The 24,948-nt window shown below is 53.0% G+C and overlaps 2 protein-coding genes and 1 long non-coding RNA gene across 7 annotated transcripts in view; 2 read left to right on the forward strand and 1 right to left on the reverse strand.

The window, feature by feature from the left end:
• Window positions 1–24,948, reverse strand: part of LOC147369682 (uncharacterized) — a 148,255-nt gene that overhangs the window by 90,564 nt on the left and 32,743 nt on the right. The gene's annotated exons all lie outside the window — the stretch shown is intronic.
• SYNPO (synaptopodin) overlaps window positions 1–24,948 on the forward strand; it is a 56,981-nt gene that overhangs the window by 17,447 nt on the left and 14,586 nt on the right. Inside the window, exon 2 of one of the 3 annotated variants that reach the window (XM_086412449.1) lies at window positions 912–1,570. In XM_086412449.1, the coding sequence (XP_086268575.1) occupies window positions 1,174–1,570 (397 nt within the window). In that variant the 5' untranslated portion in view covers window positions 912–1,173. Of the gene's footprint in view, window positions 1–911; window positions 1,571–6,779; window positions 7,019–23,195; window positions 23,510–24,948 lie in introns of those variants that run through there. The other 2 variants (XM_086412450.1, XM_086412451.1) reach the window with 2 other exon arrangements.
• On the forward strand, window positions 9,305–15,200 carry LOC147369684 (uncharacterized). 3 transcript variants are annotated; one of them, XR_015167748.1, is made up of 4 exons: window positions 9,305–9,439; window positions 9,808–9,921; window positions 14,669–14,869; window positions 15,014–15,200. It is a non-coding gene; the product is annotated as an uncharacterized LOC147369684 (long non-coding RNA). The 3 variants fall into 3 exon arrangements; XR_015167749.1 differs by lacking the exon at window positions 9,808–9,921 and having other exon boundaries at window positions 9,339–9,439; XR_015167747.1 differs by lacking the exon at window positions 9,305–9,439 and having other exon boundaries at window positions 9,507–9,921.

Below are 24,948 nucleotides of genomic sequence, written 5' to 3' on the forward strand. Positions count from 1 at the left end.
GGAAGCCTCCATCCCCTCTCTCCTGGATTATTCTCATTTTTAACATTTATAAATGATCATACTGTTATTATTATTGGCCCTGTTGTCATTCACAGCTCCCCCATCCACAGCTCCATGAGTCAGAGTACCATATCTTCTTTATCCCCATTGGGTTGTCAGGACTTTTTGTGGTGTCTGAAATGTAAATAGGAGCTCAAATTTTTGTGTGTGTGGAATGAAAAGAATAGTTGATATGTATTAAGTTATGACTCTGAAACAGTCTTAAACCCTCTGCAACACATTTTCTCACTTAATCCTCATTGCAACACTGAGATGGAAATATTACAGTTCCTGTTTTACAGATGGGGATGCTGAGGTTCACAAGGTCATGTGGCTTGTTGCCCACCACACAGGTGGGATTCTAGCTCAAAGCCTGGGCAAATCACTGCACCACATCCCTTGGTGCAGAGCCTCCTCAGGGGGTTGTGCCCCTCGTCTGTACCCTCCACACCAGCATTCCTGTGATTCCTGTGGCACATGTACCTTTGGGCCACATGAGAGAAATTTTTCTAGGAGGTGCCCAAATAAATATTTTTAAATAACTAGATATTTATTTAATGGGTATTAAGGGGGGAAATGACTTAGCACAACATAGTTGTGGTTTTCTGCAATTATTGCTTAAGATAAGCCTAAAATAGTACAAGTTATTTAAAGTTGATTTATGGGAAGATAATAAGCAAATAAAGTGTCAGGTGGCATAAGGGTATAGCAGAAATTGGGGATGTTGAATGACTAAAGCTTGGGACTTTCCTGCAGACACGTGAGACCGAAATCCCAGTCAGTTCTCAGGGTCCCCCTAAAGTGGACTCAGAAATTCCGCCTGTAACACCCAGTGAACCATCTCATGCGCTGTTTCTTGTCTCCCTTTGCAGATAGATCGTCTTGAAGGGGAGGCCTCACAGACAAGAGAAAGGTTAAGAAGGAAGCCTTGGGGGTCCATCACCAGCCCCCGTCCCAGCCAGGAAGGCTTGCAATTGGACCCCCTTCCAGCTCTGTGAATTGGCTGAGGAAGGAAGGGCAGCCAAGAGCCAGAGAAGGCCCCAAGAAGAGCAGAGACCAACAATCACTCAGGCGCCTCTGCCCAGCCCCAGTGCGGGCGCCAGCTTCTTTGTGTCCGTGAGGAGAGGCTGAACCATGCTGGGCCCCCACCTCCCACCCCTACCCCCGGCACCCAGCGAAGGTGGGTCTACCCCTTGTGCCTTTGGGGTCCCTGATGGCAGCTACAGGTGTCTGGCCTTGGAGGCCGAGGAGAGCGGCGGTGAGGAGGGCCTGCAGGGAGAGGCAGGGCTCACAGACTTGGAGGAAGACCAAGTGGCCAGCAGGAGTGGGGACAAGGCCTGCAGAGCCACCCAAGGGCCACCACAGCTTCCCAGAGCCCTGGGCACCCAGCCACCCAGCTGCTCCAGGGAGGCACGAGGGGTTTCCCAGCTTGACAACAGAGCCAGTCAGGCCGGGGACCCCGTGAAGTTCCGGCAGGTGATGACAGCCAGCCTCAGCCCCAGCCCGGGGCCCAGGGTTGCCCAGAAACCAGGTAAGCTCATGGCCCTTTTCCCCTGAACTGCCAGAGTCATGGAGGACCCCATAGGTGCTCAACATGTACACACACCTCTGGCCATATTTTCCCATGGTACACAAGAGACCATCCGAGTCCTGTGGGCCTGCACAGACTAATAGCTGTGGAGACACAGGGGAGGCTGTGCCATCCGTGTCATTCCAGCTGGACCACATCTAAGCACACTCTTGGCTCTGCAAAAGACAGCACGTGAGAAGGCTGTGAGAGAAAGCCACGTTATCATGCTTAGTTAAAAAAAGCCCATCGTTCACTCTTGTCTGCCTGTTAATCGTTCGTGGTAACAAATGACCTTGGAGTGGGAACAACTGATGGGATGGGACCATCTCGCTGAACACACTGAGTGCCAGCTAGTTGAGGGTGCTGGGGACGCAGTACTGGGTCACACAGGTGTGGTCCCTGCCCTCATGGGGCTTTTGAGGTAGAGACTGAGCCTCTGGTCTAAACAGACCTCCTGATCTTACAGGTGGGAAACTGAGGCCCAAAGTGAGGAAGAGACAGCTCCTGGTCAGCCTGTGGGTGGTTGAGTTGAGCCCATATTCCTCATCCGGGCTTCAGTTTTCCATCTGTTAGAGGTGACAGAGGCACGTCACTTGGACTGCAGTGAGGACCCAATGACAGTGTGTAGGGGAGAGCTTGGTGAACGTGGCATGAAGGAAGGAAGGAAGGATGATCAATTTCCTATGGCGGCAGGAGACAGCTGAGCAGGGCGGGACAGGGAAACCCACACTGAATCACCTCCACTGCCAGGCCCATGGAAACGCTGAAGTGGGTCCAGATGGGAGGACGTGAGCCGGGCCATGCTCACTCAGGCATGAGATGCTGCTAACAGATGCTGGGGCGCAGGGCATGTGGGGGACCCAGGCCTGGGAGGGCTTGTGCGTCAGGAAACTGAAGGAGCACTTCATTTCTGTGCAGGCGTTGCTGACACCCAACCTGGCATCTCACCAGCCTCCTGCCCACTCTCTTTTCTGAAATAATTCTCTCCAGGGTCTGACCAACCCCCATGGCCACCATTTCCTATTCCCTTCCAACAGGGAGCAGGGAGGAGGGGACTTAAAACCAAGGAGGGGACTTCGAGGCATCTAGCGCAGGAAGGGCGGAGGGTCCCAGGAGGATCCAGCAGCCTTGAACTTGGAGACAGGCCTCCAGGTCCCCTAGAGCTGGGAGCCCCAGGATCTGCTCCCTCCCCTCTCATAGACCATGGCTAGGGTCAGGAGACAAGGGTGGCAGTTCTGGACCCCCTCAAATCCTTTCCCAGTTTCTTCATCCATGAAAATAAGAACATGATCCCCATCTACCTCACAGAACTATCATGAGGTTGTAGGGTAATTTAGATAAGCACGTAAGGGATGTTGATAGCAACTAAAACAATCACCATCAGTTCAACAACACAATAGCTATTATTTGTTGAGCCCTATGTGCCAATTCCACTGTGCTAAGAGCTTCACATGTATCACTTCATTTAATCACATAACAATTCCCTAAGGGACATACTGCTACTATCTCCATTATACAGATGAGAAGACTGAGGCCCAGAGATTATAAGTGACTTGTCCAAAACTCCCAGCTAACAAGCTCTAAGGCCATCATTCAGTCACAGTGTTTTGCATGTGGGCTTTGCTCTTGGCTACCACTGCATTCTGAATCTATATGGGAGAGTGTTGGGGAGAGAGTTGTCTGCTGATATCTTGGAGGGGAAGAGACCGTGTATGGAGAGACAACCATTAATGGGTCCTGATGGCTTCTCACATGGAGCTGGTCCATTTCATGGTATCTCATTCTTGTTGATCTTACTCTGGCCTTTCATGGTAGGTTTTATTATCCCCATTGTACAGGTGAGGTAATTGAGGCTCAGAGACTTAAGCCCAAGGTCCTAGTCAGCACTGGAGCTGAGACTATGATCTTATTCTTCTTGCTCACAATCTGGTTCATTCTTCTCTTTAACATCCAGCCAGATGGTTATCTAGTTCTGTCCTGAACATTTCCTAGGACAGAAGAGGCTGGAGTGACCTCAGGAGGATGCAGTGGGCAGGGAAGACTTCTCAGAAGTAGAGGCAGAAAGGAAGCTGGGTCTTGCAAGAGAGCAGAAACCTGGGTGGTCTTGGGTTGGAGCCTACACTAGCCTTTCTGCTCCCTTGGGAAAGGGAGTGGCCACAGTCCCTTCTCTCTGCCTGGAGATCCAGAGGGAAGAGGCCTGTGGGGCTGCCAGGTTATTAGTGGATTAGGGCTTCCTTTAAAAGCTTCCTCCCATTATTGCCAAAGGATTATAAGCATCTTCAGACAATTGCATCCATCCTTCCACAATTATACCTGCCTCTCTTGAGTGCTCCCTGAAAGTTTTAAGCATGGGCCAAGGCATCTTCTGCATTGGGCATCCAGCACTTGGGATAGGTGGGACCCAGTGCCATTTCTCTAAGGCCTGGGTACCAACTGAGCAGGGTAGGATGGAGTCCTTAGCAGGCTGGAGGGTCAGGGGATGCAAAGAGATGAAGTGGGCAGCAGACTGCAGCTCAACTTTCTTGCCATCAACTACTGCCAACTTGAGAGAAGAAACGTGGGAAGGAAAGTTACCTAGGGCTCCTGATCAGCGCTGGTTAGTCTATAGCTCACCAGAGAGCCCCCTGCTGTCCTCTCCACAAAGTCTCAGCTGATCATAACTGGCAGGGCTTATTGAAATTATTCTATAGATAATCTTGTGGAGATTCTAAAGTCTAGAGATGGCAAGTAGCTTGTCCAAGGTCACTCAGGAAGCTGGTGGCAAAGCTAGAGCTGGAACCCAGGGTTTCTACCTTCCAGTTCAGCTGCCAGGCCCTGGGCTAAATGCTTTGTGTGGGCTATTTCGTCTTATCTTCTAAACAACCCTAAGAAGTGCACGCTTTTCTTAACTGTTTCACAGATGAGGAAACTAAGGCATAGCAAGTTTAAGTGACAAGTCAAAGTCTTAGGCTGGTGGGTGGAGGAGCTGACATTTGAACCCCGGGAGGTCTGGCCCATGCTTTCCACCACCCTCTGTGCTGCACTGTCTCCATGGAGACAAGGCAGCAGGCTGTTTTTCACCCACGGGGCTGGGGAAGGTTGGGCTCTGGGGGATGGTGGGGGATTCTGCCAAGCCATACCCTCTCCTCCCAGGGAGACCAGGGATCCACTGCCAGTCCAACCCCTCCTCTGCCCAGGGCTTTGGGAGACCCACCTTCCCTCCTCTCCAGGCATTGTGTTTGGGGGCCTGGGGTATCAGGAGGATTTGGAGACCTTCCCAACTCTACTGGACACAGCTCTGAGCCTCTGGGGTGGAGATGGGGGTATGGATCTGGGTTGTCAGGGTAGCCCTGCCCCTGGCCACGTCTATCCTGTTGAGGTAGAGGAGTCAGTGTCCATGATGAGAGCTAACAGTGGTCACTGGGCCAGGGACAAGGCCCTTGCTCCTCAGGCCCGTGGAAGAGAGGCCAGAGGCAAGGCCCCACCTACTCCCCTTCCCTCCCTTCACCAAGGTGACCATAATAGGGGGTGATGGTATAGAGGCAGGGATCACACGTTCACACATGTACCCACACATACACACTCACACCCCCTGCAAACATAGGTACAAGCAAGTGATGTCTACACACCACGTTCTTATGCAAATACTCATGGGTATATATTCACATCTGCACACATGTGCATACACGTACTTGCTCTCAGATACCAACACACCCGTGCATAGGGTAGGCATTGGAACATACCCTCCCACAGACCCCTGCCTCACTCATGCAGGTCTAACTTTCACATGTGGACACATTCATCAAATTTGTATACATAGCAGTCCCATCAGCAAACATACAACCACACACATTCCTTCCCTTAGATACAGGTTAAAAGCATGTTTTTCTCTCCATTTTCTTTTGCTCACACACCTACACTGTGCAATCTCTCTTGCAGGCACACACGTTTTTTCTACAGGCATATCCACTCTGCACACCCACTGTCACACGCCCACATACAGACCAAACCACTTTCTGTCCTTCCTTTTCTCCATCTTTTTCACTTTCATACCCACCCACGCAGTAATCCTAGCCTCCCTCCCTCTCTCTCTCTGTCTCCCACACAGTTTGTTTCCTGGTTTCTCACAGGCTGGGCTGTAGCGCATGCACTCACAGAGCTGGCAATATCCTGCCTGATGCCAATCCCCCAACCCCGTCAGTGCCTGCTCCCCCCACCATGCCACCTGGGGCAGCCCTGGCACAAGAGCAGCCACTGGGTCAGAGGAACTCTCTGTGGCCAAGAAGCCAATCAGAGGGTCAGGAGAAGCTGGGGAGGGCTTGTCCTGTCTGTCAACTGACCCCATGCACTCTAAGTCCATCCGCTGAGGACAGGGGACATCTCAAACCAGGCCACTTGCGGCTCTGCATTTCACAGAACCTCAGGTGGGTGGGCTTACGTCACCACATTTCCAACTTCCTCTAGCAGAAATCTAAACATAGAACCCTGATAGAAAAAACATGCAAGTGGAATCATCCTGGGTAAGGGGGTGGGGTACTTGGAACCCAGGGAAACTTTGGTGAAAACCCAGGACAGCGTTTTCCAAGTGTGGTTTTGTTTCAGAATTGCTGGGGGAATGAGGGTGCTTATTATTCCAAGTCCACCGCCAGCCCTTCCACCACTGGGAGGAGGCACCTGATAGTGAGATCTCAACTTTCCACAGCATCCCTACTTGATCCTGATGCACGATGACCCCGCCATGGGCCTCTGAGCATCACTGCCTCTGTTGTTGCTGGCTCACCAGTTAAGTCAGCGGATGGCCCCAGACAGCCTGGGAGGTGACAACCTTCCTCAATCCCCCTTTGCCTAAGTCCCACTTGGCGGGCTGGTGATATTGGAGGTGCTGTCAGTTATGGGGGACAGGATCACAAAGACAGATTTAAAATGGAGTTAATGGGAAGGACAGAGGAAAGTGGGTGGGGGTGAATAGATGCGAGACAAGAAGAAACTGAGCGAAATAGCAGCAGAATTTAGGGACCGACCAAGAGAGAGAGAAATAGAGGAAACAGAGACACACTCAAGCAGTAGAGAGTGAGGCTAGGGAGAGGAAAGAGAGGAGGAGACCCGCGGGGAGACTGCAGGCCGAGCCCCAGGGGGAGGGAATCGCACCTCCGAGGGCTGGGCGGGGCGGGAGGGGCGGCGCTAGGGCCCCGGGGAGCGGGCGGCTGGAGCTCGGCTCGCCAGCCCGCCCAGCCCTCCCGGCTCCGGGTCCCCACGCAGCCCGCTAGGCGGTGGTGGAGGGGGCCGTGGCGGAGGCTCCGAGGGGCCACCGGTGTGGGGTGGGGGCGGCGGTGGGGGGTCTCGCTCAGGGTGGGGCGCGCTGATGGACTCGGCCAGGTGCGCGGAGGTGGCGGCGCTGGTGAGATCTGGGACCAGGCGCGGAGGCTGGAGGTGAGTGAGGGGCGCTGGCCGGGCAGGGGTGCCGGCGCCCAGCAAGCCTCTCCCCTTCCCACCTGTGTCGGTCCGGGCGCCGCCCAGGTGGAGGTGCAATCTGGGCTCCAGTCCCCACAGGCAGGGTGACCTTGGCCAAGTGGTTGCTACACGCTGGGCCTCAGTTTCCCCACCTGTACAGTGGGGCGGCAGAGGAGGGGGTCTGGGGAAATCTCGAAGCCTCGAAGCAGCTCAGCGGCGGAGGAGGGGGTCGGGGGGAACACCCCCGACGCCGGGCAGCTACTCCCCGAGGCTTCGTGGGAGATCCAGCCCTCGAGCCCCAAGCCGCCAGCAGATCGTGGCTGGGATAGCCCCGGGCTCGCAGGTGGGCGACAGCCGGAGGTGTGAGCACCCGTACCAGTTCTGGGGAAGAGGGGAACGGCTGGTCTCGTGAAAGCTGAAAGCGGCGGGTTGGGTTGGGCTCCTTGCTGGGTTGACCAACATGGGCGCCTGTGGGGCAGAGGGAACGGCGTGTGCTGGGCCCGCGCCCCCGCCTCTTCCCGCGGGCGGGGTGCCCACCGCGCTGTGCCCGCTAGGTGCGCAGGATCTGGGCCCCGCAAACCGCAAACCACGCGGGGGGGTAGGGGGGGGGACCTGCTCAAGCCCCACCTGGGGAAATCGAGGCCTCTCCTGAGTGCCTACGGGGGCGAGGTGGAACTGCCCTCCAGGCTCTACATCACATTCTCACAATTCGCCCTGTGTGCCAAGGTGATTGCTGAGGCCGGACAGCTGAAGGGTGGGGCTCCTATCTAACTAACCACTGCACCGCCGCCTCAGCGGGCTCCGTCCAGAGCCCTGACAGGACCTTTTTGAGAACTCGGAAGAGGACTTCTCCCTCCCTCCCCACCTCCACTCCAGGTTATAAGCTAATTCTGGATGGGGACAGGACTTTCTGTGTTCCGTGGGTCTGGGTTGTTCACAAAGGACAAGAGACAGTGGGGAAGCATCATGCGAACCGGTCCCCACCCTACCCCAAGTGGCAGGTGGCACGGGAATACACCATTTTGCTCTGTGATCTTGGGGCAAGCCCCCTGCCCTCTCTGACTCCCAGTGAGAGGGTGGGCGGGTGGCCCCTGAGGGGCTACCTGCATTGAAGACAGCAGCCACTGGTAGAGGCTTTAGGGGCAGTCAGAGGTTACCCCACCCTTGTCATGGTGCAAGGATTAGGATGAGATAGGATGCTGTTCAGAGGGACTAGGGTAGGCTAGGTAAGGGACTGGAAGCCTTGCAGGTGCCAGCCTGCCTGTCCCCAACCCCAGGCCTGGGCCCCATCCTGTCTTGGGGGACAGCACCAGAGACAGACTGATGGCCTCTTCCTCCTCCCAGACCTGTTGTGTTAATGTCAGACAGTGGGATGGCACCTTGAGGGAGATGAAAACACTGTGCGTGGGGCGGGAACCCCTGCCTCTGTCTCCCAGTGGGATCTTGCATTGGTTCTTCCTCTCTTCCTTATCTGTACAATGAGGGCAATGGACACAAATCACCCTAGTCTGATATTCAGAGAACTTCCCAAAAGTGAATTGTTTGCTGCTATGCCAACCTTGGCTCCCAATCGCCACTTTGCAGGCTGGCCCTTGGGACCACCTCCCTTCTCTCCAGTCTAGTACCTAAATGAAACTGTGGTTGAAATCAGGATTTACATGGTTAAAATAAGGTCTTTAACTCCTTCCTTCGCTTGTTATCTGTTACTTTTCCCCTAAGGTGAAAAAAAAAAAAAAAAAAACTAAATAAATAAAGACAAAAAACCCTGTGGCATTTCTAGCCTGGCCTGGTTCCCAACTAATCCCCAGCCTCTTCAGTCAGCATTTTATCTAATCTCTCCATTTTAGAGCTGGGGAGACTGAGACCAGGGAGCAGAAGAGATTGGCTCGGGGGGTTCTGTGAGGAGAAGACAGCAGAGCCCCCTTTCCTTGGGACAGAGCAGCTCCTCGACAAGCAGGAGGGCCAGTGTAGCCGAGGAGCCTCTGGAGAGATAGGAGAAGTACAAGAGGAGCCTCCTTCACGTCTCCTCTCCAGCCGTAGTCATGTCCCATCTCCCTGGGTGACATGCGTTTCCCTGAGCCCACCCCACAGCCTTGGGCGCTGGGCTGGGCAGGGGTCAGCCCACTTTCTCCACCTGCCAGGACAGCCATGGGCCAGGGAGAACACACCTCCCGGCCTAGGGGCCTGGCCTGGGAGGCACCTTCTCCTTCAGGGCAGCTCCCAGGCTCCCAGACATGAGCTCATCGGAGCTGCTGGTGCCAGAAAGGGAGGGACTGAGGGGGAAGCAGGCCACACTGCCCAGACTGGGGCACTGAAGGCCCCTGGGGCAGTGGAGAGGCACAGCAGCCCAGGCCTGGCAGGCTCTGGCCCCACTGTAGTGTGAAGGCAAGGAAAAGGCAGGTCAGCAGAGGGTCAGCTGGGGTGGGGATGGGGGCGGGCTACGTGCTGCGGGGGGTCCAGTGCAGAGGTGCAGGTGCTAGGCTGACCTCTGCCACTTGCCTGCCACGTGACCTTGGGTGAACCCCTGTATGGACCTCAGGGTCCCTGTCTAATTAGGGGTGCACGGGTCCTTAGGCACTGGGGTACAGTAGTGATGATAGACAAGTTCCTGCCTTCAAATTGCATTTTAACTGGAGGGAGAAGAAAAAGGAAAGCAAAGAAATCAGCAGGACAGTTTCAGATAGATAAAAGTCATATGAAAAACAACAAAAAGCCATGTTGCAAATTTGGCGAGCACTTAAGAGGGGCTTCTTCGTGTTGGTGCGTAGGGAAGGCCTCTCATCGGAGGTGACACCTGATCGGAAACCTGAATGGTATTTGAGGGTGTGGTCATGGCAGGCTTTGTGGATTTGGATTGTCCAGAACTTGGATCTAGAAGAATGGTAAGAATTTGGTTGGGAGGAAAGATGTTTCAGAGGATGGTAAATACTCTAAACTAAGAGCTGGGGGTGCGGAGTGGGGTGGGCATGGGCTGTGGGTTGTGAAAATGCCTTCATCCTCAGCGCTTCGGGCTGTGGACCCAAAGGAACCCAGGCCCGTGAGGGTCATGGGGTGGCTGGGCTCTGCTGAGTAAGGCCTGTGAGTGTGAGTGTGAGCTCAGAGTCTTTTGTGAACTGTCATTGGACACTGTGGCTCAATTGCTACCCGGTGTGGCCAGAGGAGGAGTCAGCATGGGGACAGCCTCCAGGCCCTGTAACTCCAGAGGTGCACAAAATCCCTCTCTCCGGAATGAAATCTTCACCAACTGGCCGCTGCCTGAAATTCCACCATCCTAGCTTCATCTTTTCCACTCAGTGAGGCAGTATAGCGTAGGGCTGTGTTGACCCGACCCTACCCTGCCCGGCCTCCCAGGGCTGCTGCAGGTGAAGCAAAATTCTGTCTACTCCTGTGCTAGCCACTTCCTGCATGCCTGATACACAGACCCTGGGGTTGGACCCCTGGACTCTCTCTGGCTTTATGGGAGATCTTGAGCGTGTTACATAACCTCTCTCGGCTTGTGTTTCCTTGTCTATAAAACAGAAACAATAGCAGACCCTATCCTGTACTGTTGTTCTAAAAATTTAATATGAAGATAAAAATAACTATTACCTTTCAAATAGTATTATCATGTTTTGATCTCTGTTAAAATAGCAAGCCCTGGAGAAGACAGACACTCGCTCAAGACTCGTATCTCAGTGTATGTTACTTTTTGACGTTTAGCCAGAGACAGGTTTTTATAGTGGGAGGATGGGCACAATATAGTGGCTAGGACCTGGATCGAGCTTCAGGAATAGATACTTGAACACTCTGCCTCAGCTAACAGGCTGGTGGTCTTGGACAAATCATTTGTTCCCTTGGGGCCGCAGGCTTTGGTTCTGAGCTACTATGGAAAGGACTAGGAAGGATGGAAGGGGATTGTGAGTGGGAAGGAGCTCGACAGACACGAAAACCACTGGGCTGGCAGGAGGGGCAGCCACCAGGGTGGGGGAGGTGGGGGCAGGCTGGATGCGCCCCAGAGATAGGAGAGGGGGCTGACGTGAGACTGAATTACGTGAGGCTGCACATAATCCTCTGGAATAAAATCTCTTGGAGACTAAGTGTTTGACAGATAAAAAGCCAAAGTTCTTGGGAAATAGTTATCTTTTAGGGTTACTGTGTGCCAGAGTGTTTTAAGTTCTTTACATGTCAGCAACTCTATGAAGTAAGTACTGTTATAAGTACTATTACTATCAACAGTTTACAGATGTGAAACAGAGGCACAGAGAGGTTAAGTGAGCTTCCCAAGGTCACACAGCTGGTGACCGGCCAGGTTCAAAATCAGGCCTTTGGCCCCAAAGCCTTTGTGCTTAACTCCAGTACAGCATGCTCTCTCCTGCCTTATGGAGTGCCAGAGGCTCAGAGGGGCCAAGCCACGTGCTTGAGAACATAAGTCATTCCCCTCTGACCCTCATCATCCCTGCCCCCTAGGTGCTGGAAGGAGGAGCCTCCCTGGGTCTGGGGTTCTGAGGTGCACCCTTGAGCCAGCTCAGCCTCTTGTCTTCCCCTCTCCCCTCCTCTGGGAGCAGGTTGGGGAGGATCGAGTGCACTGGGAGTGCTGTGGGCACGGGAGGCTCTGCCAGGGCCTGACGAGCGGGCATCCTTAGTGTCGGTCGTGACGCCTGAGTGGATCCCAAAGCTGGAGTCTGGCATGACTCCCATCACTGGATGGACGGGCGAAACTGAGGTCAGAGAGTCCAGGGACAGGCCCAAGGCCCCAGGCCTGAGCCTGTCACACAGGCTCCCTGAGTCTCCTCTCATACTTTCCAGGCTGCTCAGGACTCGTGGGCTTCATGAGGATGTGGGACTTGGGGACCCTCCCACCGATGGCCAAGGTGGCCCCTGGTCTCAGCCAGGACGTGATTCCTGACATGGCACCTTTGAGGACGGCACATGAAGCTGGGGGATGGGGAGGGTGCTGATTAAAAAATAGACTGTCACGCGCATGAGGAACAGGCCTGCACCGCCCAGCTCTCGCCAGTTGGCTCCCAATGCCCAGCTGCCAGGCCCCACTCAGGGCTCCTGCAGGAGGCCCCGCCTACCCCAGCACTGGCTCTGGGCCTGAGGCTGGATGCTCCCAGCCACCTCGCCTCTCCTCCTCCACCCCTGCCCCACCTCCAGGCAGATGGTGCCCTCACTGGGCCTGGGTGGGCCTGTTGGCTTTAAGCTGTGCAGTGGGTAGGGGGGGTGGAGGTCTGGCATCCCCACACACTGGCTGTGTGGCCTTGAATGCAGCCCTTTGCCACTCTGGCCTCAAACACGGAGGAGCAGTGTTACCAGCTAAAGCTCTTTCCTGCTTCCAGAGCCTTTCTCAGATTCCCCTGCTCATTTAGACCTGACCACCAGCGCTCCCCATTCAGAGAGGTGATGTGCCCTGTGAAGCCCACTCAGCCGGAGTGTAGCAGGGCAGAGGGTTAGAACCACATCATCTTCCAAGTCCTAGTCCCTTACAGCTTCTCCAGGGTAAGAACAGTCACTGAGAACCACGGAGGTAGATGTGAGCACTGTTTTTATTCATTTGTTCCCTCATTCAGTCAGCAAATGTTTATTCAGCCCAACTATGGCCTAGGCCATAAGACTGGAAAAGGTCGATTTTCATTCCAATCCCAAAGAAAGGCAATGCCAAAGAATATTCAAACTACTGTAGAATTGCACTCATTTCACCTGCTAGCAAGGTAATGCTCAAAATCCCTCAAGCTAGGCTTCAGCAGTATGTGAACCAAGAACTTCCAGATGTACAAGCTGGATTTAGAAGAGGCCAAAGAACTAGAGACCAAATTGCCAGCATCCATTGGATCATAGAAAAAGCAATATAATTCCAAAAAATATACCTACTTCTGTTTCATTGACTATGCTAAAGCCTTTGACTGTGTGGATCACAACAAACTGTGGAAAATTCTGAAAGAGATGGGAATGCCAGACCACCTTACCTACCTCCTGAGAAACCTGTGTGCGGGTCAAGAACAACAGTTAGAACCAGACGTGGAACAATGGACTGGCTTAAAATTGGGAAAGGAGTACGTCAAGACTGTATATTGTCACCCTGCTCATTTAACTTATATGCAGAGTACATCACGCAAAATGTTGGACTGGATGAAGCACAAGCTGGAATCAAGATTGCTGGAAGAAATATTAATTACTTCAGATATGCAGATGATACCACTCTAATAGCAGAAAGCAAAGAGGAATTAAAGAGACTCTTCATGAAGGTGAAAGAGGAGAGTGAAAAAGCTGGTTTAAAACTCAACATTCAAAAGCTAAGATCATGGTATCCGGTCCTATCACTTCATGGCAAATAGATGGAGGGAAAGAGGAAACAGCAACAGATTTTATCTTCTTGGGCTCCAAAATCACTGTAGACGGTGACTGCAGCCATGAAATTAAGAGACATTTGCTCCTTGGAAGAAAAGCTATGACAAACCTAGACAGCATATTAAAAAGCAGAGACATCACTTTGCCAACCAAAGTCTGTATAGTCAAAGCTATGGTTTTTCCAGTAGTCACATACAGATGTGAGAGTTGTACATAAAGAAGGCTGAGCACTGAAGAACTGATGCTTTCAAACTGTGGTGCTGAAGAAGACTCTTGAAAGTCCCTTGGACAGCAAGGAGATCAAACCAGTTAATCCTAAAGGAAATCAACCCTGAATATTTACTGGTAGGACTGATGCTGAAGCTCCAATACTTTGGCCACCTGATGCAATGAGCCAACTCACTGGAAAAGACCCTGATGCTGGGAAGGATTGAGGGCAGGAGGAGAAGGGGGTGACAGAGGATGAGTTGGTTGGATGGCATCACCAACTCCATGGACATGAGTTTGAGCAAACTCTGGGCAGTAGGTCAGGGAAGGTCAGGGAAGCCTGGCGTGCTGCAGTCCGTGGGGTCACAATGAGTGGAACATGACTTAGTGACTAAATACCAACAAAAATGGCCTAGGCATGGGGGCAGGGATACAGCAGAGAAATGACAGTCGAGGTCCCTGCCCTGAAGGGGCTCCTGACCATGGGGCAGGACAGACTGACATTAAAACAAATATTGATGGAATTACAAATCTCATGAGAATTTGGAGGAGAGGTAGAAGGTGCTGTGGGAGGAATGTGACCTCCTAGGAAAGGTGCGTCCTCCCTGAGACCTGTCAACAGACCTCAAGGAGAGGTATAACCAGAAAGGGACAACTGAGGGACATGGGGAGAGAGGGTTCTAGGGAGGAGTAGCAGCCAGTGCAAAGGCCCTGAGGTGCAAAGTGCTTGATGCCTGTCTGAGTCCTTGAAGGAAGGCCAGCATGGCTGGAGTGTAGGGAGGGCAGACACCATGAGGGGAGCTGCAGTGCAGCCTGGAGGGGCAGTAAGGCTCGTCTTGCGGGGCCTGGAGCCAGCAAAGGGGCTTGAGGCCGAGCCTAGAAGGGAGGAGCTGTTCCTAGTGCTGGTCTTAGAGGCTGGTTTTGCCTCCTTTCTTTTCTGTTTTCCCTCCCATTCCCATCCTGACTGTGCAGCAGACCCCTGCACGCTCCCCCAACCACTTCACAGGATGACAATGCAGAGTGCTCACACCTGACCTTCCTCTGCCTGGATCTTGTTTGCATTCTAATAGTCCGTGTTTTCATCCTGCCTCCCAGGAGGGTTCCAGTCCCTGCGGCCTTGAATGCAAGCTGAGGAGGGCCAGATCTTGGGCTAGAGGCTACTGTCACTCCAGCTGAATGCCTCTGTTCAGGTGGGAGCCTGTGGACCAGGAGGTTCAGCTTTTGGCTGAAGGAAGGCCTGCCGCTGGACCGAAGCCCACTGCCTGAAACTGTGGCCTGTCCCCTGTTCCACTCCAGGCACGTTCATTCAACCCCAAAGCCTTGCTAAGACCCAGCCCTAGGAGGAGTTAGGAGGCCTGCGTTGTGAGCTGAGCTCTGCTGTATGCTTTTGGGCATAATTGTATTCATTTCTGGACCTTGGTTTCTCCATCTATTTTATAGAGAAATACTTGAGTTTTCCTGCACGCAGTGTATGGCCATCATGGATGCAATATCAGCATCACCCAGAAGCTTCTTAGAAATGCAGACTCTGAGGCCCCACTCCAGACCTCCTGAATCAGAATCTGCAACTTAACCACATCCCTGAGTAATTACTATGCACATTAAAGTATGAGAATCACTGTTTTAAGTCAGTCATTTTTAAACTTAAAAAATGTTTTAATTAAAAGCTATAGGATCTTCCTCCCTCTCCAAAGTCTTACAGATGAAATACATAAGAAGGGAACCACCCACTCTGTACTTATTCATCACATGAATGAGGGGGGATCGTGGGGGCTGGGCCTGGGGCACGGGCTTTATTGAGACGGCATCAGAAGTGGGGAGGAAGAGGAGCAATTCTGGTGGGAGAGGGTGGGTGGTGCCTGACTGCCCAGGCCAGCTCTGACCTCCAGGGTCTTCAGACTAATGGGTTTGGAAAAGTGGGCTTGAAGAAAGGACGCTTGACAGTCCAGAGTCCAGCAATGCCTTTCCCCGCTTGTCCCCATCTTGGTGTCCTACTCTGTTCCCTGAGAAATCCCTGAAAGGGTAGCCGGTGCTATTCTTAGCGTGACAGGATGGTGAGGAGAGATCGTGCTGGTGCATTATTTATGCCTCTGAGTCAACAGGATTGCATTCAGGTCTCCCAGAACACGGCCCTCCCCGGCGGCCTTCATCACTGCCCTACCAGGACCCAGGACCCAGGGCCCCTCCCCCTCTGGCCCTGACCATCCCTGCTCCATGCCTCCAGCTCCCACGCTGGGCAATGGGTCATGAAAGACAATGGCGAGCTGGGAATCAGAAAGAAGTTCGCGATATCATCTCATTTCTCACCCATTCGGCGCATATTAACCGAGCATACGGCACGTGGTAGGCGTGGGTTCCTGCCTTCCAGGAGCTCACACTTAGCCTGCGAGTTAATGGTGCTTTGTCATCGCAAGAGCCTGTGTGCCAGGCCAGATGCTGCAAACTTCACATGGAAGATCTTACCTTCCCAATCACCCGGCAGGATAGGAATTATGAGACCCCTACACCAAGGAGGAAACTGAGGCTTAGCATATACCAGGTAGTGGTTGCTCAGCTGGGATCTGAACTCAGGTTGGCTGGAGCAGAAAGACCATTCCAGATCAAATGGTAGCATTGAGCATTAGGGCTTTGGGAAAGCCCTGCATTACCTGGTGAGAAGGGCATTTCTGGCTGAGGTTGTCCCATTGTCAGTGAATCCTGAGCGACAGGAGAAGCACCTGGGGTGAAAGGATTGTGTTTGCTGTGTACACAATACCCACTGTGGGCTAGAAGGCAACGCCTTATGGGATGAGGTGACAAGGCCCCAAGGTGGCACATCTCAGAGGAGCGAAGCCAAGGACCCTGGCTGGGAGCCAAAGACTTGTGTTCTGTGAGATTCCAAACTTTCTCTGCCTCAGTTTTCTGGTCTGTAAAATAGCATCACAATCTCTGCTCTACTTCTTTCTCTGCCGATGTGAAGCTGCTAGGAAAGCTATAAAAGTGTGCACATATTCAATGATAATTACTGCATAGAATTATTTATATAAATATATTTTCTTAAATGTATTTTCTGTTGACATGGGGTCTATTTGCCAGACTCTGTTCCAAGCATTTTCCTATTTGTTAATTTACTTAAAAACATGTTTATAAAATCAGGAGCTCTAGGGACTTCCCCAGTAGTCCACTGATTAAGACTTCACACTGCCACTGAAGGGGGTTCGGGTTCAATCCCTGGTTGGGAAATTAAGATCCCTCATGCCACAGCCAAATTTTTTCTTTAATTAAAAAATAAGATAAAATCATTGCTCTAAAGCCCTTTGAGTCCCCAACCTGGCAGTACTTCAGAACCCCTCAGGGAGACCGTTAGCATGAATATTCTGTGGTCCTGGCTCTGGGGCACAGCCCAGGAATCAGCATTTTGGACACACACACCCCCCACCCCAAGAAATTCTGCAGCACCTGTAGGTTTCTGATCTGGGCCAGAGAGGTGAAGGGACTTGCCTGAGGCTTCACAGTGAGTTGGAGACCAGATAGAGACTAAAACCGAGGCCTGAAGTTCCTGGTCTGGCCCTTCCTCCTACTCATCAGCTGCCCCTGAGCACCTTAAAGGGATGAAGCCAGGGATGCAGATGACTTTGATGAGCAATGATGCCAGAGCTGCTGGTACCGTTTACAATGCTGTGCTAGGCATTTTACATGGCTTTTCCATTTAATTGCTGAAGGGATATAAAGGGGGACATTTTCCACAGCAACACGATCCCTTAGGACATTTGAGCATCATGTGGCCGATTTTAATGTTGACCTGGAAATGGGAAACCATGACTGAGATGCAGAGATGCGGAGAAGGGAATTTGAAACCACACATCAGGTCATGTGCCCTCCAGACAAAGGTGGTCTGGTGACCTCGTTACCTGGAGACAGGGCAGGCTGGCAAGAGGGAGACACGTGTGTCCGCCCACAGGGTGTGTACCTGTTGTGTCTGTGTCGATCTGTCACCTGAGTGCCTGTGTGTCTCCACGTCATGTGTATGGTTGTTCTGTGTGCACACATTGGTGTGTAGGCTCTGCCACCTCTGTGGGTGCACGTGTGTGTGGAGGAGGATATGCTGTTGCCGGCTAGGCTCTCGCCAGCATTAAGGAGGTATTGAGAACGTGAGTGTTGCAGGGTGTGTGTGTGCGTGTGTGCACGCAAATAGTTGCAATGCAGGGGGGTCCCCGAGACCCTGCAGGGCAGAGGTAGAAAGGCCACTTGAGAAAATGTTTTCCTTATTCATGTCCCACCTCCACATTTCATGCACCATCCTCAAACCTGCAGGGTGTGAGCCTGCCTTCGGACCTTAGCCCTAGCAGTTCCCTCTGCCTGGTCTCCCCTGACATGCACAAGCCTCACTCCCTCACCTTCTTCGCTTCTTCGCTCAGACGTGACTCCCAGTGACGTCCACTTCGATTACCTTATGTACCTTTGCACACCACTCCCCACCCCATGCCATCTGTGTATCTCCTTCTCCTGCTTTATTCTTCTCTATAGAATTTACCATGTGACTTAGTTGTACAGTTACTCATACGTTTATTATTTGGCTCCCCTGCTAGAATGCAAGCAGGGATTTGTCTATTTCTCTTCATAGCTATGAACAGTGCCTGACCCTTAGCTGGTGAGCAATAAATATCAGTTGAATGAATGAGTTCATGCACCACCTGTACTTACTTGTTTCCTTTAAATTGTCTAACTTTTGTTACTGAGATATCCACTTTTACCTCCCCCTAAGTACTCTTGCCTGGAAAATCCCATGGGCGGAGGAGTCTAGTAGGCTGCAGTCCATGGGGTCATGAAGAGTTGGACATGAACGAGCGACTTCACTTTCACTTCTCACTTTCATGCATTGGAGAAGGAAATGGCAACCCACTCCAGTGTTCTTGCCTGGAGAATCCCAGGGATGGGGAGCCTGGTAGGCTGCCATCTATGGGGTCGCACAGAGTCGGACACGACTAAAGCGACTTAGCAGCAGCAGCAGCAAGCAGTAATATACCTTTGATGTGTTTATTATACTCCTTTTCCAATATACGCGTGAAATTTACATAACTAGTAAGATGTTAAGTATCAGTTCAGTTCAGTCGCTCAGTCGTGTCCGACTCTTTGCGAACCCATGAATTGCAGCATGTCAGGCCTCCCTGTCCATCACCAACTCCCGGAGTTCACTCAGACTCACGTCCATCGAGTCAGTGATGCCATCCAGCCATCTCATCCTCTGTTGTCCCCTTCTCTTCCTGCCCCCAATCCCTCCCAGCATCAGAGTCTTTTCCAGTGAGTCAACTCTTCGCATGAGGTGGCCAAAGTACTGGAGTTTCAGCTTTAGCATCATTCCTTCCAAAGAAATCTCAGGGCTGATCTCCTTGCAGTCCAAGGGACTCTCAAGAGTCTTCTCCAACACCACAGTTCAAAAGCATCAATTCTTCGGCACTCAGCTTTCTTCACAGTCCAACTCTCACATCCATACATGACCACTGGAAAAACCATAGCCTTGACTAGACGGACCTTTGTTGGCAAAGTAACGTCTCTGCTTTTCAGTATGCTATCTAGGTTGGTCATAACTTTTCCTTTTGCTCCCACTCAAGGTATGGAGGTGCCACACTCTGGGGATCACTGCTTTCCCAGTGAAGGGGGTAACTTCACTGGGAATCAGAGAAGTCTGATGTCTTCTCTGAAACACATGGACAAAATGAAGCTCAAAGAAGATCAGGAATTAGTCCAACATCTAGTCCATACTGTGACAGAACAGACACTAGAACCAAATTTTCTGATCTCCAGTCTGCTTTCCTTTTGCAGTGTGAAGGACAAGGGGAGGGTGGGGCTGGATGATTCAGCCTCTCCTCTGGCTGGAGGGGAGCCAGATACACCCAGTAACTGGCGAATGGCACGGGAGGAATTGGTAGCCTTCTGCCCACTCAGGGCTGCAGGACTACATACTGAGTGGTGGGAGCTTCGACCACACCTTCCCTCCCAGGAGTCTTGGGTCTGGGGGCCACTCCAAGGGGGCCTGGGCACTCAAATCCAGCAAGAAACAGACCTGGGATTCAAACCTGATTCTCCCCTGCCACAGCATGTTAGCTAGAGGTTGACACTAGAGCACCTTTGCTGAGAGGATGCTGGAGTGGGAGGGGTGTCAGGGGGAGGGAAAGGTTGCACTGTGCCTGATTGTGAACAGAAGAGGGAGACCAGACCCAGAGATAGCTGGAAGGGGGAAGGAGACATCCAGCAGCCTAGCCTGGGAGAATTATACAGAGGTAGGTTTGTGCAAAGGCTGAATTTAAATCCCCCTCAGGTATGCACAGTGTTTTATGCTATAGAAATAATTTCTGCATTTCATTTGCTCAGCAGTGACTCTGCAAAGCAGATATAATCAGCTCTAGTTTCCTAATAAGGAAGCTGAGACCCAGAGGTGAAGTGACGTACTAAAGGCAACCCTCACAGGATGCTCTGTTGAGCAGGACATGGGAAGGGAACAGGCTGCCCCTCTGGTTGGATTTGGTAAAGGAGGGCTGTCTAAGGGAGGGCGGGCAGGCTGAATAGATACAGCAGTGAGAGGGTAGACCACTTAAGATTCCCAGCGCCTTCCTCAGCAGATATGAGTGAACCTGAGACCAAAAGTGAGTTGACAGGGCTAAGGGAGCTGCAGAAAGGCGAGCTGTCTACCCCAGGCCTGCAGTGAGGATGCCTCCTAGGGAGAGGCAGCAGCGTGCCCACCCTCGTCCCCAGGACAGGCTCTGCTCTACAGGGCGGGCAGGGCAGCAAGCTGGGACTGCTGCGTGCTGGGGCCGTCATTATCATTCCTCCAGGGTTTTTTCTCCTCCTTATTTATTTTTCTGTGAGGAAGGAATGTGGGGAATTTACCACAGGGTGCTGGCCTTGCTTTCGGCAGTGCGGCGGCCTCCTCTATGAGAGGGAAGCAGCACAGACAGATGGCTGGGGAGGTGGAGGCGGAGGAGGGTCCCGGCTGAATCTGTGGCCCCAGCAGTGGGGAGGTTATGTAACCCACCCGGAGGCCCGGGGAAGATACCATGGTGCTTCTGGGCTCTGAGCATGAGCCTGCTCATGTACATAGCTCCCTGGAACTCAACCTGGACCATCCCAGTCACCATCAGCCTCTGGGCAAGCCTAATGAGTGGGGTGTATCCCCCCGTCAGAGGTGCTTTCCTCTCCAGCTGTCTTGACTTGGGGTATGAGTAGAGGTGGGGTAGGGGAGTCAGGTGGGGATTGTCTTGAGCTTTCCAGCCTCCATAAGGCTGCCCCATTGCTTGGAATGCTTCCACAACTCAATCTTTTCAGAAGGAGGGCATATGCCACCTCCTCCAGGAAGACTTCCCAGGTTGCTTCATCCTCATTCATCTCTCTTTTAGGCTCTATGTTCTCCTGGCACTCAATGGAATATTTTGCCTCTTGGATCTAACACTGCCATTTGAGTTTCATCTCCCTTTTCACCTACGGGCTTGTTACTACCTCTCTCTTTCCTTTCCCTGCTTCCTCCAGAAACCACTCTCTAGATCTGGGATCTAGGATCTCAAGGAATCTGAGACCTAGACAAATCTAGAATTCGTCTCCTGGGATGCCTGGTGGAGTAAAATGGGAGGTGGATTTGGATTGTGGGAGCCCTCCTGGGTGATGACCTCTGCTGAGTCTGGAGAGGATGGGAACAGCTATGGCTACAGGCTGCCACAGAACCAAGAGGAAAGGCTATATTTGGGCTTTCCAGTGGCATCAGTGGTAAAGAACCCTCCCACCAATGCAGGCAGATACAAGAGATGTGGGTTCGATCCCTGGGTTGGGAAGATCCCTTGGAAGAGGGCATGGCGACCCACTCCAGTATTCTTGCCTGGAGAATCCATGGACAGAGGTGCCTGGAGGGCTACAGTCCATGGGGTCACACAGAGTTGGACATGACTGAAGCGACTTGGTACACCTGGGCTGGGTGCTGGGGACCCTGAGATAGACTGGACCCCGCTCTACTCGTGGGAGAGGCACAGGTTGGGGGAAATTCTCTCTCCTCTGCCCTCGCTCACCACTTGTTTGTCTCCTGGATCAAGTGTTTTCTCTGGAAAGGTAGGGTGCTGTAGTCCTTTCTGTACACTCAAGGCTCCCTGAGCAGAGAAAATGGAGGCTGCTGCAAGGAGAGGGCTTGGGGGTGGGAGCAGGCCTGGTTCAGCAGGGCTCGACTGGGAGGGGGAGCCTGGGTCTGAGCTTGGCTCCCTGGGAACCAACCCTTTCCAGTTTGCTGTGCATCTGGGGCTGAGCTTGCCTCTACTAGCTAGTAGAGTAGGTGGAAGAAGGTGATGGCTCCTGGCCTTCAGCAGAGGAGGACCGCACAGCATCAGCCAGCAGTGATCAGTGCCTGTGGACTACAGGGTTAGCTGCTCACCAAGGCCCATGCCAATCTGACCTGGGGGCCCTTGACTTGGCCCACCCATCCTGTGCTGCCTGATCCCAACCCCCTGCCAGCAGGAGATACAGGAGCTGGACCAGTCCCAGCCTCCTTCTCTTTGGGCCTCGGTTCCTTGGCTTTCTCAGTCTGTTTCCTCTAAACCCCGTCCTGTTGGAGGCCCCTGGGCCAGGTGGAACAGGGCAGGAGCATTGATCTAGGAGTCTGAATGGGTTGATGGGAGCTTCCTGGAGGAAGCAGCAATTGGGCTGGGCCTGGGACAGTAGGTGGGGAGACTGTGCTTTGTGGGCAGAGCTCTTAAGAAGGAGGGTCCCGGGCGTGGAATCAGTCCGCCTCCCAGCTCCAGCTCCACCCTGCCTGTCTCTGGCTGGATGGGAGACCTGGGGTGAGTTTGCCGATTCTCTGGTCTTGTTTTGTTCATCCCTAGAACAGCAGTAAGGGGGCCTCCTTTATGAGTTGCCGTGAGGATTCAACGAGAGCACACAGGCTACACCTTTGGCTTGGCAGTGTCTGGAGCAACTCCCTTGGCTGTGGCATCCTCATCGACTTCATCATTTCGGCAAGCCCCCAGGAAAGGTGCAGGGGACAAGGCAGAAGCAGTTGAGACCCTTGCCCCTAGGCTCTTGCGCTCTCTGGGGGAAATCAGACCCAGACCCTGACTGCTGCAAAGCAAGACGTTGGGAGGAGGCAGCATGGCCCATGTGATGGGTCCTGGGCTGGTGCTGGGCAACCCTAGGTTTGAATCCCACCTCTGCCTCTGACTAGCCATGCCACCTTAAGCAAGTCACTTCACCCCTCCGAGTCCATTTCTTCTCTAATGCAGAGCTGAGGGGACCACTGTCCTCCTGGCTGCTGTAAATGAAGGAAAGGCCTGGCATGGGGCATGTGGTGAGCATGCCCTGGAGGAGAACTCTCACTCAAACGAATAATATGCAAAGTGATGAGGTTGTTAAGTGGTGCAGATAAAACCTGGATGATGTGAGGACTGAACCTATAGAAAGGACAGGAAACAGAGCAGTGTTCTGGGTGGAGGGGTCTGTGCAGACCCATAGCAGAGGCTGGAACTCACAGGGCAGGTGAGGGAAACACGCGCCTTTGGACCCCCTGTGACCCTTGCTGAGGATGCAGGGAGCAGTGAGCAAGCTCTTGGGCAAGCCCTGACTGCCAGGATGAGGCCTGGCTGCTTGACGCCCCACGTCCTGGAGAGGAGGAGAGAGGCCCGACACAAGTGGAGTCAGGAGGGAGAAAGATGAATCTGGCAGCTTGGGGCGGGTAGATTGGCGGGGGAGAGACTGGAGGCGGAGAGGCCATTTAAAAGGCTGTTGCAAAATCGGTTTTCCTGATAAAGAGCTAGGCTGAGTCATCTGTGGAGGAGAGAAGTCAGATCCAGCTCCTCTGCGTTGCCGTCGATGTAGGATTTTCCTCTCTGTCAGCTAGTCGATGGGCTGCCTTTCCAGAAGGCTTTCAGAACCGAGGCCGGCTCGGCATCCAGGGGGGCGCAGGACAGCAGGGAGGACCCTGCCAGAGTGAGTAAAGCGAGTCTCGGTGGTTTGGGGTGTGTGACTCAGGGCATAGGGCATCCTTCTCTGGTCTCAGGTCCCCCCGGGGCATTAAGGGAGAGGCATGCAATGACTTCTGCCAGCCTGTTGATGGCAAGGCTGGAGCTAGGTCTGGGGCTCTCCACTTTCATTCCTATCGTCTCCCGTCTGGCAGTCCTTCTCACCTTAGTATGAATTATTCGCCTCTGAGAAGAGACCTGGCAGTCTGCCGGGACTCAGTCAGGTTGTGCTCACCAGGACTTTGGCGTGGATGGAGAACTCCCCAGGGAAAGAAGCCTGTGTCATTTCCTCCTTTCAGTAGGGAGGATGTGGGGCAGGGGCTGGCAAGGTAGCCAGGCCATTACTCAGGCCCAGTTCATCTTCCTGCCCCCAGCTGAGGCTGAAGTTGTGCAGCGGCCAGCCATTGGTTCTTTCCTGACCCCACAGAGGGGCAGTTTACCCAGCCTGTTTACCTGTCCCATTGCCAAGACTTCCAGGCAGCCACAATGGGCTGTCTCCAGCCAGTCTCTCTTCCTACCTCTGGCTTCCCGACCCTCTCCACCCTGCTCGGGGCCCAGGCACTCCCATTGACGGCAGCCGTGTGAAGAAGCATTTCCTTGAATTCTCTCCCTGTCCTGACCTTCTGCTCTGGCCTCCGTTCACCTGCCCCGCCTCCCTCCTTTGGATCCTCGGTCAAGAGGCCTGATGGTCAGCAGAACAGACAGCTGCCAACAGAAGTGATGGGGTGAGAGAAAGGGCTTATCACCGCCTGGGCACAGCTCGAATTCAGGTCTCCTGACTCCCCACAGTGCTCTTTCCACTCCACTAGTTTTTTATGTCCTAACAGTCATTTCCCCCTTAGTAACAATGAGTTTATCAGCTCTTCTCCTGAGACGAAGAAGGGGAAGAAAGCATCAGCCACTTTAGGCAGCTGCATATGCAGAGGAGAGAACATCATGGTGGGTGCTGATTGTCAGATGTGGGAACAGAGGGGCCCGCAGATCAGCATCGGAGAGCACTAGAGCCTCTATCCACACCCCTGCCACCAGAGTCAGGGTCCGGAAGGCAAGGTGGTTAAGAAATGAGATTCAGCAACCAGGCTTGGGAGTTTTGAATCCCAGCTCTGCTATTTACAAGTCATATGACCCTGGGCAGGTTTCTCTGAGCTCTAGTTTCATTTGCAAACTGGGAAGAATAACAGTACTTATTCCTCGTGATTGTTGGGCGGATCGAAGGAGATGATGGGCATAAAGTGCATGGCGCAGCACATTACAGTGGGCCGCTGAGGGCTCAGTCATTGCAGCAGCCACTGCGAGCTTCACTCTAGGGGTGTACTCAGGGCTTCTTATTCCCCTTCCCCACTTAGGGATTCAACCCTGTCAGACCCAGGTCTCCTGACCCTGGGGCAGCTCTGCCCTCATCCCTGC

The sequence above is a fragment of the Bos grunniens genome, chromosome 7 (assembly GCF_055505025.1).
Source record: "Bos grunniens cultivar Pamir isolate PY7600 chromosome 7, Bosgru_T2T1.0, whole genome shotgun sequence".
Lineage (NCBI taxonomy): Eukaryota > Metazoa > Chordata > Mammalia > Artiodactyla > Bovidae > Bos > Bos grunniens.